The sequence below is a fragment of the Macaca thibetana genome, chromosome 2, assembly GCF_024542745.1.
Source record: "Macaca thibetana thibetana isolate TM-01 chromosome 2, ASM2454274v1, whole genome shotgun sequence".
Lineage (NCBI taxonomy): Eukaryota > Metazoa > Chordata > Mammalia > Primates > Cercopithecidae > Macaca > Macaca thibetana.
Window position 1 is genome coordinate 75,243,037 of NC_065579.1, and position 16,665 is coordinate 75,259,701.

Consider the following 16,665-nt stretch of genomic DNA (forward strand, 5'->3'; position numbering starts at 1 on the left):
AGTATATAAATAATGAAGACACACCCTACTAGATCTTCTAAATCTCAAAAGAGTGATGTGTGCCCTAAGATATAGAGATAAAATGCTCAAGAAGCTTGGAGAGAGAGAGAGTCTATTCCCAATATTCTTTCATGTTTGTTTTTGTTGCGCAGGGTGGATATTGTGTGGCACAGTGTACACTCAAACAATAAAAGAATGTGAGAAGCGAGTGATACTGGTGCAGGACCTGGAAGATGGACTCGATTTGGGCACACGGAAATGGGAGATGAATGGGGGGCTAGAACAGAAGGTCCAAAAAGGTTATAGGATGTACAGTTGGGTTACAGTGAGTAAAATGAAGGAAAAAATGAAAAATTAAACAGGCTGAAAAGAGAGTGGGGAGGGCTTTGAACATCAGGCATAACAAAAAGAATGATTTTTAATGAGTTGAAGAGGAAGAGAATTTTAGGCCCACCTTCACTGTATTGGAAGGTTAAAAACTGTAAATATTATAACAACAACTGTGGCTGTGCTTACTGAGTGCTATGTGTTGGTGTTATGCTAACCATTTTTCATGCATTATCTCAAACCCCTTTGAAGCAGGTGCTATATTTCCCATTGTACAGAAGAGGAAACTGAGGTTTAGAGTAGGCATAAGCAAATATTTTCCACAAAGAGCCAGACAGTAAATATTTAGGGCTTTGTGGGCATACATTTCATTTTGCAGTTACTCTGCTGTTGTAGCACGGAAATAGCCATAGACACATATATAAATGAATAACTGTGGTTGTGTTCCAATAAAACCTTATTTATGGATATAAAACACGAAGATAATCTAATTTTTATGTGTCACAAAATATTATTATTCATTTGATTTTTTCAACCACTTAAAAATATAAAAACTATTCTTAGTTCACAGAACATACAAAAACAGGCAATGGGCAATGGGGAGGATTTGGTCCACGGGCCCTAGTTTGCAGGCCTCTGTTTTAGAGAAGTCAAGTAAGTTGTCCAAGATGACACAGTTAAGAAGGGATTACCTCAGTATGATTAACTCATTATGAAGTCAGACCAAAGTCAGCGCCCTCAAAACTAAGCTGCAAAAGCCAAAAGTCATTCAACATTTATCTAACTCAAATTGCATTCCTTGCGTATTCTAGGTAGGTGAGAGCCAGATGTAAATGTGAAGGCATAGAGGGAAAAACAAATCAACATTATGTAATGGTTAGCATATGCAGATTTGCAGATTTTTTAAAAACGTGACAAAGAATAAGTTCAGTTCCTTACACCATGTCAATAACAGCCTTGATAGACAACAGAGACTAAAAGGATACTCTCCCAGCATTAGGAAGCAGATGGGAGACCAAATATAGAAAACACTCCCCTCAATGAAGTTCTGTGGGATGAACCACCCTAGATGCATGTGAAAGTAGTTACAGAGTTATAGAGTAGTGGAGGGCAACCACCTCCTAGCTGACATGACATCATCACAGAGGCAGGGGCATTTGATCTAGGTTTGTAAATGGGATTAACAAAACAAAAGTTTTCCATGACAGTTTTATATGTGATTGGACATATCTAACACTACTCTTGTTAAAAAAAAAAAAAATTACAAATATCTCAAGACTTTCTATCCTTGTAAGGTTAATTTAAATGCTTGCATTTTTCTCTTTTCTTGGGGTTATTTGCAGAAAATAGTCTTTAAAATTCAAAAAGACTTATCTTTTTAAAATCCTAAGTCAAAGGTATCTTCATACAGCATTTTTTAAACTGAGAATTTAAAAAGTCAAGGACTCACCCAGGCATACTGGCTCACGCCTGTAATCCTGGCATTTTGGAAGGCCAAGGTGGGTGGATCACTTGAGGTCAATAGTTCAAGACCAGCCTGGCCAACATGGCAAAACCCCATCTCTACTAAAAGTACAAAAATTAGCCGAGTGTGGTGGTGCATGCCTGTAATTCCAGCTACTCAGGAGGCAGGGGCTGAGGCAGGAGAATCACTCGAACCCGGGAGGCGAGTTTGCAGTGAGCGGAGATTGTGCCCCTGCACTCCAGCCTGGGCAACACGGTGGGACTGTCTCAAAAAAAAAAAAAACACCTCAAGGTCTTTACATTTCATTTCTTATATAAAACAGTGATTCACTCAGTATCATGCATTTTTATCTGGTTTGTGAAAACGCTTCTTAATTGGAAAATGTAGTAACCTACGGGTTATTGGAAATGACTCACAGATTGCCAGCCGTAAAATCCAAAATATTTTAAAATCCTAAGTCATAACTTTTATCTCTAGCGAGCAGACAAATAATGTCAGTCCTACTTTACATTTGAAGACTATACTCTACTACAGAGGCATAACTAACTTCTGCAAAGTCCCAGAACAACCGAAGGGAAGAACAGGAAATGAAAACAAAAATCAAGGAAGCCACTAATCTAAATAAGAAAAAAAGTTCTTATTTACATAGCTGTTATCATCAAATAGCTGACAACAGAAATATTCTCCGAAATCATTCAGAAATCGTAACTTTTGGAGTATCATAACAAAACTGCTAAGTGTAAAGAGTCTCAGCCAAGTAGATAAGCACACATTAATAATGTAGAAAATTGAAAGTTACACATTAATATGAAATTTAATTTATCCTAATGGCTTAGTAAAGTTTGACTGGAGAGAGATTTTAAGAAGGAACCAGGCCTATTATATAGAAAAGAAATATCTGGCAATAAAAGTTTTTCTAATAGAGTTATCAAATTGAAAGTAAGTGTGTCAGGGTCAACTGAGAGGCAAACCTAACTAATAAAAATTAAAATTTAACAAAGATGATGTTGTCTAAACTTCTTAGTACGTCTTCAGTGATAAGAATTCTATTCTCCATTTGGGCAAGCGATTCTCAGGAATAAGAATTTAAAGATCAATTTAGCCTGACAGTATTTCACGGGGCTTATTCTATTGATCTTTTGAGTAATGTATAATCAATACCTTTTTGTCTTTGTTTTTTGGCAAAGGAATTTGTAAAATATGAATACAACTGAAATAATGTTGCAATGCAATAATGTTCTTGGCACTAGGTGGAAAGTGGTCTCAAGTAAAAAATTCCAACGTGATCTACCAATTGGATACTAAAAACATTAGAGAAACAGAGAAGCAAAAATATTTCTATGTCAAGAGACAAACAACAAACCCGAGGGGTAACAAAAAATCCTGAAAATCACTTGGCAATCACGTACACACTGCCCCTTCCACCCATCCTTGTATTGTAAGAGAAGGGTGACTTTCAGAGGCTCCTTTTATTTCCCAGGTAGCAAAAACTCAAGTAAATGGCCAGGTGGGAAATTATCAGATACAAGGAAGGTAAGAGCATCGAGCTGGGCAATGTCCTTGTAGACTCAGGTACTCCAGGAAAGGCAGGGAACAAAGAGGACATCTAATCTATGAAGGAAACTGGGAGGCTGGACAAAGGCCTAAAGTCCTTCTAAATGCTAAGACTCAATCGTAAGAAAGAAAATATTTCCCTTAATTTGAAGAGGCAACTGTTCAAATTAGTACAGCTTTTCCCTGTTGGAATGAAAACACTGCGTGCATGTTTATTCTTTACCTACTCTTCCCCTCAAGTTAAAGCTCATTCTACAAAACAAGGGAGAGATGAACACAGTATTACTGATCTGTGGCATGTTTTATCCAAGATTTGAAGCTAATCATCTTCTTGGGGATAAGGAATCTGAGTCACATGAGTTAAATGATTCACTTCAAGGTAGAGATATGATCCTATCAGTTTAGGGCCCTTCTCTTGGAAATTGTACAGTTTGTTCCATTTCTAGATTTCAATCTCACGTATGAAAAAGGTACATTTACTGCTCCTTATTCCTCTTATTTTAATTCCCTGGAAAATAAACATTTTCCAGTTACTAATTAAAATGCCTAGCTAGTGAGTTCTCTACCACAGCCAGCACTAATACAATTTCAGAATACAAAAGGAATTCCTGTTTGAGATTTTTTTATATGTTATTACACAACTCAGATATTGGTATTTTTTACATATTTATGCTTAGAGTAAAGGGGAAATACATTTGTCCTCATTTTACAAATGAGCAAAGAAAACTGAACAAATCACCCATAGTCTCTGAGGGGACTGTCTGATGATGATTACACTAAAACACTAGGATGCTCTGTTTTGCAGAAGCATAAGAAGGAAAAAAAAGAATTAAAATCAGAGCAAGTCTTCATAATCATGGGAGAAAAGTCTGAGCACAAACCCAACCAATGACTATAAAGTGAGAGGAAAGAACTGTCCATGTCTAAATTCAGAGGCCATTTAAGAAAAATAATGTCAGTGCTTAGAACCCTAAACCAAATTCCTTTGGCAAAAATCCTATTATACAAACACCTTTATAATAAATTTATCTCCACTTTTTTTTTTTTTTTTTTTTTTTAAGGCGGAGTCTTGCCCTGTAGCCCAGGCTGGAGTGCAGTGGCACAATCGTGGCTCACTGCAACCTCTGCCTCCCAGGTTCAAGTGATTCTTCTGTCTCAGTCTCCCAAGTAGCTGGGATTACAGGCGCCCATCAACACGCCTGGCTAATTTTTGTATTTTTAGTAGAGACAAGGTTTCACCATGTTGTCCAGGCTGGTCTCGAACTCCTGACCTCAGGTGATCTACCTGCCTCAGCCTCCCAAAATGCTGGGATTGTAGGCATGAGCCACCATGCCCAGCCCTATCTCCACTTTTTAAAGTGGTCTAACTTTACCAAGACATTTCTAAGCTGACCATAGCATTTTAGTTTAGTTCTCAAACTCCTGATGGTAAGAATCACTTGAGCTATTTGTTAAACACACTTGTTCCAAATACAGATCTGGATGGCCCTATAGAGATTAAGAACATATCCTGTTCAGTCCCTTGACCTCTGATCCATGATTCTATCTGCTTAAGGACCTGAATTCACTTAAAATAGGTTTGTTTTATACTTATAAAAGTGTAAATTTATTATATACATGTTAAAATAACTTTTAATATGCTTTTTACAGACAGTAAAGCATTTTTAACAAACAGTTTTTTAATATTTCTCACAATTATTGAAGAAAACACATAGATTCCAATCTCATTTCACAAATATGAGGCAGAGGCCTACAGATCTAGTCTTTAGGCCAGACTACATTTAAAGAAAAAGAACGTTAGAGAATTAATGTATATCAAATTGTATCCTGTGCTTGAATCATATTGAACAATTCAGCTGTTGGAGAGAATAATCTCAGTAACCATCAAAAATGAGAGGGAGCCTAGGTGCGGTGGCTACGCCTGTAATCCCAGCACTTTGGGAGACCGAGGTAGGCGGATCACAAGGTCAAGGGATCGAGACCATCCTGGCCAACATGGTGAAACCTTGTCTCTACTAAAAATACAAAAATTAGCTGGGCGTAGTGGCGGGCGCCTGTAGTCCCAGCTACTTGGGAGGTTGAGGAAGGGGAATTGCTTGAACCTGGGAGGCAGAGGTTGCAGTGAGCCGAGGTCATGCCACTGCACTCCAGCCTGGGCAACAGAGTGAGACTCCGTCTCAAAAAAAAATAAAAAATAAAAAATAAAAAGGGAAAAAATAGAAAAAGAAAATAAGAGGGAGAATCTCCTCAGCCAGTGGCTAATGAGGCTTTCCCTTCCAAAGGAAATGTTTATAGGTCACTCTGGAATTTCTAAATACAACATGGCTTAACTTTGAAAATATTTTTATGACCAGAAAAGTATTAAAATGAACATTTTTTATACATAAACATTCTTTAGTCAATAGTAGAATCCCAAATGTAGAAAAGTACATAAAAAGAGAAGAATGAACTCACCAAGAACTGTTAAAGCCAAAAGAAATAGTAAAAGTAAAGTCACAGGCAGGCAGAAAAGTAAAAGAAATGGAAAATTATTGCATATGGGTACTAATACACATTTAAATAATTGTCTGTTGTCTGATTTCAGACAACACAACAGGAGGTATCATTTTTATTAACAATAGTAGTAGTATCTTTATTCATTATGTTATTTCAACAATACAAGTTACTGAGTCCCAGAAGAAAAGAAACCCCTGCCTCCCATCATCCTTCTCTTGAGATTCTCTGGTGCAATCTGAATTCCTGTTTTCCTCAGAAAACCCTTCTCCAGGTTTACCAAGACATAGAAGCTCCCTCAAGTCCATCGAATGCCCCAGTGCAAGCTGCTGCAGGAGGCAGGTAGTGACCTAGACTCAGGTCAGCTGTGTGCAATGGGGACCAGCTGGATGTATATTTGGACCAGACTCCAAACTGTGTGTTGCAAGGCAGCAGCGAGGCAGCTCCTGTTATGAGAAACTCACAGAGCCAATTGCTCTTGAATCCTCTCCAAAATACACTAAGGTCTTTCCTCTTTCTGTTTATGTGTTTATGTGATGCCATTCTCTAAACTAGTGGCCAAATCACAATTGCACCAACTCTTGAGTTCTGCACACATATAATATAGATGCACACGGCCCCATAACAATACAATTCATACAAAGGCATACATACATCCAATAAACCCGTGCATTCTCAGTTATCCAGACCTCTGGATAATTGAAGGCTAAACCTTTAAAAACACCCCACCTTTAACAGCTCAGAGCTAATTGTTAGCTGACACTAGGAAACGTACTCCCTCCCTGCTTGCCAGCTGCATAACCCAAGCTTAATTTCTGTGGCTGCATCTAAGCCCCATCACCTCTTCTCTCTTTACTTGGATTCCTCAAGCATTTTTTCTTTCCTAGCTTTTCCCATGCTTCTCACTTTGGAATGAAAAGACAGGCCTTTAACAGGCATGACAAGCCAATCAGATGGCAACCGCCCTACCCACTACAAAATCTTTAGGCATTCAACTCCCCTCAACTGTTTTCATCACTTACTACTCAACAGTTACTCTTTGTAGCTAAAAATGTTTTTTGGCATTTTCCTGGAAACCTGAGAAGAGAAGAAGGCTGATTTCTAGATAATCTAGCTTATAGCAGCATTTCAAGTTCATTTAAATCTATTTTTATAGACATATTAAGTTCATTCAACTTTTTTAAACAGCATCACACCATTGTAAACTGGACCTTGCTGTCAAATCAACTTTGTATTCACTTAATTTAATTCAAGGACGAATGTAGATGTGGATACAATCACTTGTGTTAATAAAATGATCCAAAATTTAGCTGACAATTTACTATAGTGAAAATTACTCCGAACTCAAATCACTGACTAGTACTTACTGTGGCATGATAGTTTCGATACATGGGCATTTTTAGTATCTTTGTCAAGTAATCTTCCAGTTGTTTCTGTAATGCAAATAATTTAGGTAAGTGTTAACATGGTCATATTTATTTTTAAAAATCAAACAGTAGTGACAATGATGAGATCATCATTTTCATCTTAACTTGTATAAGTTATTCAATTATTTAATAATATAATCATGGAGCAAGGAATCCTGAATAGCATTAGTCTGTCATTTCCATAATTCTCTTGAACTGTTATTTAAATATCTTCTTACTTTTTAACTTTCCATATGCTTAGGTCTTCTATAAACTGCTGACAAGCCCTGAGCTATATATTCTTTTAATCCTCCATAGCTATTATAGCAGGACTTGCTATAAGTTGTTTTAAAGAATTTGTTGATATTACCAAAAACTTTCATTTTTTTTTCAATTCTAACACTGAACTTACTGAAAGATACACTACAATTTTTAAACAGCTTTCCAGGAAAAAAAGTGGAGAGAGGTTAAACGACTTTCTAGTAGAATGTACTGATTTTAAATATGCTAAACTGTGAGTGGAGGCAGATGGGGAGTAGAGGAGTATAGGCTTGGTGCACTGGAGCAACAGATGTCAATCATATTGACCATGATAGAAAATTCAGCATGGTTTTGCTTAATCACTAAGTTTCATTTTCAGTTGAATTCACACATGTGCACACAGTAAACCAAAACTATATAATTGTATATGTCTAGGTATCTTGGAAAATATTTTGTCCAGATACCTACAGAGATTTTAAACAAGATGACAACTACAAAGGAGAAATCAAACATTCCCTCTGGAACATAAAGGTTTCAGATTACCAAACAGAACTGACAGAAATTAACAAACACTTGTTCACTTTCTAGTAAAAAAAAAAATTAATTGTCCACACTCTGTAGCACCCATCTTGGAAGCAGGCAGAAGTGCCCCTCCCCTGGAGTTTCTGTCCCCGTGCTGTGCCTGTCTGTACTCCGTCATACTCTTCTCAGGCCCTAACTGCTCCATCTATAGTTTAGGAATGAGATTTTACATATATTTAAGATGGGCTATTACGAACACAGAAGCTTATGTATGGAAATATATTATTTTAAAAGAGTAGATCTCAAAATCCACAACAATGAGTTCAATCTTTGACTCACAATAAGCTCAAAACGGTTCTAGTCGGGAGAACAGCTTCTTCATAACGTTAAGTCCTAACCAAGAACGATCTTCCCCTTCTGAGAAAATGCATTGTATGGCTTGGGGAAAGAAGGGACTGCCTAACTAGTTCCAGAAAAGCTAAACCAGCCTGGGGGATCGATGAGTGGATGAGAGGAGTTGTAGCCAGGCCTACTTCACCCCTCAGTAGATGCTGTGTTTCTACAGCACTGCAAAATTAGGTTCAAAACAACAGAATAGTGAAGCAACTTACTCTTCTACCAAGGAATTGTTCTTCTCTTATCATGTTTTCAGATGAACGGGGCAAACTGGGCATCTCTCGAGGCTCCTCTCTCACGTTTTGCCTCCTAAATGTGTGTCTAAAACACAAACACACAGAATGCAAACACTTACTAGATTATTCTGTGACTATGACTTTAATGTATCTTTCATGAGATGGCATATTTTTAAGAGACTATTTAATTGAAAATATCTACCAACAATAGACTAGTTAGCCAATACTGTGAATTAAATACACTTTTTATTTATTTATTTTAGAGACTGGGTGTGCTCTGTTGCCCAGGATGGAGTGCAGTGGTACAATCATGCTCACTGCAGTTTTAAACTCTTGGGCTCAAGCAATCCCCCTGTTGCAGCTGAGTAGGTAGAACTACTAGCTACCACCACGTGCCACCGCATCCAGCTAAATTTTTCATTTTTTTTGTAGAGAGGAGGTCTTGCTACGTTACCCAGGCTAGTCTCAAACTCATGGCCTCAAGTGATCCTCCTGCCTCAGCCTCCCAAAGTGGTGAGATTACAGGCGTGAGCCACCACACCCAGCCAAAATACACTTTCCATTCAACTTGTATACTGGCATAATTAATTCCAAAATGGTTACCTTCTGGTGGGAATGGGGATTCGGATAAATGCTTTGTACTTGAGCAGCTCTCTGTGAAATTCTTGAAAGTGCTTGAATTTCCTCTTAACTTGCCATTTAAATTCCCCATGTGTTAATTCAATAGTGTAAAGATTAATACTTGGTACCTACAGTGATACATAAAAATGTTTGATATTTTAGATAACAACAAAAATTCCAAAAGCTTTCAGTGAACAATATTTAATTAGTAACAGGGAAGTATACTTAAGTCCAGCCTACTTATTTTGTGTAAGTACTTAAGTAAATTTCTTTCAAAAGCAGCCAATTACAGAAATAATATTCCCTAAATGTTCACTTGATGAATTACATAAGACAAACTTTCAATCACACATGAGACAATTCCTACAAATGCTATTCCTCCAACATATCTGTGTGTGTGTGCATCCACACACACACACACCTGAAACAAGGAACTAGGTGGAGGAGACAATGAGAGAAGGCCCTAATTAGTCTTCAGGGGTCCAGTCCACAAATATAAGCAGTGAACCAGGCAATTGGCAGGGGTGAGAGGTATTGTATACTAAGAGCACCATCTTGGCTGTTTTTGTTCTTCAGAAATGGCATGATATGCCTTCTCTCCTTCTCCTGTGAAACACATTCCAAGGTCCAGCCTTGTCTATACCACCCACCCACCCTGAGGAGCCACCAGTATTAAGGAGGCATGGGTGGAGAAAGTGAATGCGGTAATGAGTATACAGTGTACATTTGTATAATATTATACATATGTATTATCATTACTAAATCTTCATAACAAGCCTATAAGGTAAGCACTGTTATACCCCTTATTCAGAAGAGGAAACAGGAACAGAGATGTTAAGTGACTCGTTCAAGATCACAAGGCAAAGATGAATTAAATCATGCAGTTTGGCTCTAGAGTCTGTCATTTACCCCCACATGTTAACTATCTTTCAATCTAAATGCTGGCAGGTGAAAAAAGAAAACAAAGCTCATCTTAGAGACATTTCTGAGTGAGTTCTGCTCAGTGGTGTATCAGGGAGACATGGACCCGAGTTACAGGGAAAGCCTAAACCAGAGGCTGACACCCAAGTGAGTGCAGGCTGGAAGTCAGTACATGTGGAGGTAAGCTGGGACACAGCACGAGGCAAAACCACCCAGAAAGCGATGCAGCGCATGCCACCTCCAAAAGACAAGGAGGAAGGGAAGGCGAAGCCCTGCCCTGACAGCTGGTTATTAATCTGTGCTTCCCCTGAGGCAGGAGGCAATGGTGGCCTTACTCTGCCATGGCTAGAGCTTAGCCTGAAGGGACAAAAGTCACCACCCTGCAGCCATTTTCCTCCCCTGGAGACTTAACAACTGCAAAATCTAGGCAGGAACAGAGAAAAGGAGCTACCCTAAAGGTTTCTTCTAGTCCAATCCATTTCAAAGGGCCTACCTTTGATTGCTGAAGACATTTTACTCCAAAGCCTTTTCAGCGTTCAATGAAAAAGCACATGAATGAGGACTAAAGGATGGTTTTCTAGGAACCAATCAGAGAGGCAGAGTATGCCTGCAGAATTCTCTCAACAGTATTTTGGGGTAATGGCACTGGCCAATCCAGTATCCTGGCTTTTTTTCTTAAGAGCCAGGGAGCACCAACATTTTCATTCTAAATAAACATTAGGAAAGCTAAAATTCTTGTTGACTTATACTTGCCATGCAAGGTGGAATAAATACGCATCAAGAGTCCAAATGAAACAGAAAACTAGGGAGAGAAGAAGAGTAAGAGAGGCACTTTGCAATTTATTACATTGTTAATTTGCCTTACATGCCTTTTTAAAAGAAAGAGCTTTGGCTCGAATGAAGAAAGAGGAATATAAGAATGAAGATTAAGTGGGAAGGAGGCAAAACCTTGACAGGTGACAATGACTTGGAAATAATAGATAAATAAAAACAAACAAACAAACAGCCACAAACATGGTCATAGCTAGGAGGGAGGAAAATGAAAGGCTATGTAGTAATTCACATATATTGACAAAAGAAAAAATGGTGAGTTCATAAACGCTCTGACCCTTGTTGTAGATGTGAAGCGTTCCACTTCCAAAACTTGTGCTTTTATTGGACAGCCAGAGAGATACGTCTGTATATTAGGCTCCTTAAATCCTTGAGTGTTATAAACAGCAGAGAAAGGGATATACACTAAAAAATAAGTAAATAAAGTTAATGCAATATATGATTAGCATAACTTGTCTTTTACAGGCATTCTTTTAAGAACCATGTGTTAAAACAAGAAAGCCTCTTACAAAATGATCTGAGCCCAGTGTTACATCTGCAAGGAAAATCAATCATTTGCTGGTTACTTCAAATTTGTGCTCTTCCAAGCAACCCTGACAAACTCTTTTCTTCCCCGCTCAGATCATCCGTCTTTACCTTCCTGTATCTTGGGATCGCTGGGAGACATGTCGTATTCTACCTCCTCTCCCTCAAAGTGGAGTTCCCGCGTGTCCAGATTTTCTATGATATTACTCATGTCAGCAGCAATTTTCTGCAGTGCAGAGGTATTTACCCGTGACTCGGTTTTCAGTGACATGTTAACTTAGGACAGAGCAAAAGCAAAGGGGCTAGGAAAGAAGAAAAGGGTTACAAAGACTTAGCATTTTGATAACATAAAATGCTATTCCACAATTTGAATCCAGACTTAGATACAGCATATGGAAACAATTCCGCCTGCTCTGTGTGAGACTCAGTTATCCAAAACAACCTTTTAGTTGTTGTTCCTGTTTAACATTTAAAGGATTCTTAACTTGTAAATTAAAACGGAGTACTCAATTGTAAAAAAGAAAAAAAAAAAAGAAACACCACATTGAATGCCAACATTTCTCTCATCCGACTTTATTAACTTGGATAAGTAATTCAAGGGAGATTGGTTTGGGAAAGCTTATTCAGAGAAAGAAATAGATTATTTGCTATAATAAATACAGCTGAAGAAAGAATATAATGTAAAATAAGCAAGTCTAAATATCTCCTAAAGAAAATTTAGAGTATTTCACATATTGAAATATACAGATTTAGAAATATTTTTATGATAGCATAATCTTTCTACATTTTCTCTGTAGGTGATATCACAAGCAAAGTGTATATTACCTTTCGAGATATGAGAATTTGGCCACGACTTTACATGAGGTATAATGACGTATGTGTCTTGAAAGGAAATTGATTAACGTACCTATTCCGAAAGATATCTGAGGTGCTAGAATTATACTTCCCTCCTTTTTTTATTTCTTTAAAGAAAACTAGTTCTATTTCATTCCGATATTTAATAACACAAGTCGTTGCACATCAGTACCCAGGGCAGAAGAGTTCACATGGATATTATTTTTCATGTAAAATATTGAGATTCAGGCTTCGCACAATGTCATCAGAGTTGGATGAAACGTCTGTTTTGCCTGATATAGAAATAATCTCTCTGTTAAAACCAGGCCCTAAAATGGAAGGACCCTCATACCAGTAACTCTTCAGCACATGTTCATTTATAACTGCAAATCACAATGAGCATCCACCACGTGTGAGATGAGATGAATGAAAATGTGAAGGTGAATAAGGCAGGCCCCTGTGATTAAGGAACACCTGATATGGGTGAGGGAAATGAGGCATATAACCCAAAGTTCACCCCTGGCCTCCTCCAAGGTCTTGGGCTCCTTGAGAATGAAATTTGCCCGGGGAAGACACTTATCTGGGTCTGTCCTGCAAGTGCCACCAAAAAGCTAAGTGGCTATATGGGAATGCCAAGAAAGTCTCAGGAAAACTTATACAGCCCTTATTATAACTCAATGAGTCTCTAAAACCTATACTGTTATGTCTGGGAGAAAGAGACTGTTTGGAAATTCAAAAACGGGAGTGAAGGACGGAGGTTCTGGTTTGGCCAGATATATAAAATTAATATATCTAAGTTCCCTGGAACTATGTAATCAATCATGTTTCTTTCTGTATGTCGGCTGTAAGAAAGCTTGGAGCCAAATTTGTGGCCTACTATAGCAAAGTATAGGACTATCTCTTCCCTTCAATGTTCCCTCCCACTTCTAATTTATATTATAATAGTTAATAGTTACTAATTGTTTAGAATACACCTCGCTGGTTATAATTGTTTACATACATTGTCTCATTTGTCATTAATAATAAATCTGTGAGGGTTTGTTATTTCTATTTTGAGCATGACAGGAGTTTGTCATTCCCTCTTTATAGATAAGGAAACTGAGGCAAAGAAAGACTAAGTAAGTTGATCAATATTTTAAACTATCTGTCCAAGGTCACACAGCTGGTAAGTGGTGAAGAAGGGACTGGAATTCAGGTTTCTCTAACCCAAAAGCCAATATTCTCAATCACAATCTTTACCTTGCTATCTATTCTTTGTAGATATGTAAGCCCTTGGAATAGATGGAACAGTTAATATAAATAAGTACCCTGGGGCAAGTCCATTTAAGAGCAAACCCTAATAGGAAGAATTGGAAATAAATTCCTGCAACTCGGTTACCACAAGACGAAGCCATTTACATTCCCAGGGTCTTTGTTTCCTCTCTATAAATTGAAGAGGTTCAGCCATTTCATCTCTAGAGTTCTTTCAACACAAAAACCCTAACTGTAGATAAAAGATGCCATAAAAGTGTTCAGCCTCCCTTAGAATTTAATTACTTTAACCCTTTTCCTAGCCCAAGAAATTAATCAGAGTAGTTTTGCATGTGAGTAAGAGAAGCAGGTAGCAGAATGTTTTCTAACCTACATAATTCAATTAAGATCTATTCAGCCTCCATTGAGGAGCGTTGCCTTTGGTCAAAATCAAAATATGTATGTCCTTTCCTCTTCATTCAACAAACACTTAACAATGTGTCAGATTTTATTCTACTCAAAATACAAGGTAATGAAAAATTTAGAGGAAAAGAGACAAGGAAAAACAGATAAGAAATTACATCATATCATTGCAGCTTGTTAATTTTTAAAGACTTCAGATATTTTTTATTGATTAAACAGACTTATTAACTTTGTCAACTTTCTTAACATAGTGAAGACAAAGGTTACTCCAAATAACCTTCCTTTTGAACTACGTGCTGATCCTAAAAATGCCTGTTAATTTTAAGAAATACAAAGACTTCAGTAATCTATACGGTGTTACAGAGCTAACACATCAAGCTAAAATAAATATCCAACTTCAGATAGAGAAAAAAGAAGCATATTCACTTATGAAAAACTTGAAGAGTGAGACATGAAACAAAGAAAACATCTTATCATTTATCAAGTGTTTATTACATGCTAAGCACAATTGTAGCACAGTTATGTTATTTAATACTCACAATGACCCCACATGGTAGATATGATTATTCTGAGAGATTTAGTTAAGCAATCGTCCAAGGTCACTCAACTTGTGTCAGTGTTGAGTTTATAAAGCAGATTTTGTCTGGCTCTAAAATCTTATGGAGTTGGTTACAGAGGCCCATAATTATTACTTTTATTTTATGGGCTTGAATGTCTATAAATTTAAATTAATCTTTTATATGAAATTTAAGTCCTGTGACAAGAGACGTCCTCTACTTTAGTCACCATACCTTGGAAGGGATCATACTAATCCCACAGTCACTTCAATTATGAAAATGACATATCTCAACAGCTTCCTGAGTTCCTTCTTAGCCTTTTACTTTTATGGTTTATAATATTTTATAAGACCATGTGGAAATGGACCCAAAGCATTTGCAGATTTGTTCATGCTTTTGTAAAGACTTTACTATTTAATAATAGACAATGAATCATTTGTCCATCTTTACCTTTACTTGTGTCCATGGGCATTGTGTGCTGACTTTTCATCCAACCATTGTATTGCTGGTTTCATTCTTGAATATCAAGCTGTAAAATCATCTATGCTCCTATGTTGTCAAATCTTCATTTATCAGTCAATGTTTTCTTTCATCTAAAATAATCTATAATAGGGGGTGAGCAGCTGCCACAGGCACAGCCTATATTAGTCAGCAATTGGATAAGGGCTTCAGTGTTTACACTTGAGATAATGTAATTGATTTTGTTACCTCCTTATAAAATTATACTGCAAGATCATTATCTTTTTCAGTACCAAGAAGAGATGGTGCCCATGGAGAGATAAGAGCAGCTGTGTTTTATTTCTGTTTGCATTTGTATCTGGAAAGTAAATAAGGGTTTTTTTTTTTTCTCGTTTTGAATTATAGAACTGAAAATCTTTGCAGGGAAGATTTAATGGCCTCCAGTTATTCAGTGATGAAATCAGAGAATTTTCTATTCTCAACTTTCAACAAGATTGGGAAGTAGAACATCAAAGAGAAGCAGACACTTTCCTTTTCAGATAACAAATAGATAAACACTGCCTTAGCCAAAATACAATAATGTCAACTATAATTATTGATATTAACATAAATATGAACATTAGCCAATATTTGCTAAATTTGTACTACATGCCAGGTACCGTACAAAGAGATTAATATCATGATCTCATTTAATCTTCACAATAACTTTAGGAGCTGGGTCCCATTGTTACCAGCATTTTTAATGAGTAGCTTAGAGAAGGTAGGAAACTTGGCAGGGCCACACGGCTGGGAAGTGATGAAGAGGTGATCAACTTTGATTGATCTGACTTCAAAGCCCAGCTACCTACGAATCCAGAGGTGGGACTGTGGGTGGAAGGAAACATTAGCACTGGGAGGCTTTTACACTTTGTTTCATATACTCTTAAAATAAAACTGTTTTTTTTTTTTTTAAGTCAAGCTCTTGCTCTCTTGCCCAGGCTGGAGTACAGTGGTGTGATCATAGCTCAATCCAGCCTTGAACTCCTGAGCTCAAGTGATCCTCCTGCCTCAGCCTCCAGAATAACTAGGACTACAGGCATGTGCCACTATGCATTGCTAAAAAGTAAAACCATTTTTAAAAGAACAACAACCCACATTCACTCCGTGAACATAGTTACAATTTACTTATTGCTTCCTTTCTAACATAATATGCAAAAATTTCCTCATTTTTTTCTAGATGCTATTGTACTTACTGAGAGAAATAAATGCAATGAATTCCTAAGCCAAAAATCATATCATAATGTATGAATGTAAAAAAAAAAATCATGATTAGATAGTTTAAACCCAAACTGTGTTGTGGGGATATCTTGTTTTCCCATTTTTTCATGATGATGAAAATTAAAGGATCCATAATATATAACCTTCGAAAACACATCATACAGCAACTGTATTTCTGGAACTAACTTGATGCTCTCTGAGATATAAAAATTGTAAATGTGGATTCAAGTACTAAACTCAATCTCTAGTAATATATATAATATGACTTGGATAAATATCTTTTGAGTTTAGCTGACTTTCAATAAAGTAAATGATATTAACATATTTTACACTCCAGACTACATGTT

The 16,665-nt window shown here is 37.1% G+C and overlaps 1 protein-coding gene across 4 annotated transcripts in view; it reads right to left on the minus strand.

Moving 5' to 3' along the window:
• PLD1 (phospholipase D1) overlaps positions 1-16,665 on the minus strand; it is a 206,000-nt gene that overhangs the window by 123,291 nt on the left and 66,044 nt on the right. For all 4 annotated transcript variants that reach the window (XM_050780062.1, XM_050780064.1, XM_050780061.1 and 1 more), the window contains exons 2-6: positions 11,670-11,860; positions 11,311-11,438; positions 9,264-9,409; positions 8,640-8,745; positions 7,207-7,272 (exon numbers count right to left, since the gene is read on the minus strand). In XM_050780062.1, the coding sequence (XP_050636019.1) occupies positions 7,207-7,272; positions 8,640-8,745; positions 9,264-9,409; positions 11,311-11,438; positions 11,670-11,829 (606 nt within the window). In that variant the 5' untranslated portion in view covers positions 11,830-11,860. The remainder of the gene's footprint in view (positions 1-7,206; positions 7,273-8,639; positions 8,746-9,263; positions 9,410-11,310; positions 11,439-11,669; positions 11,861-16,665) is intronic.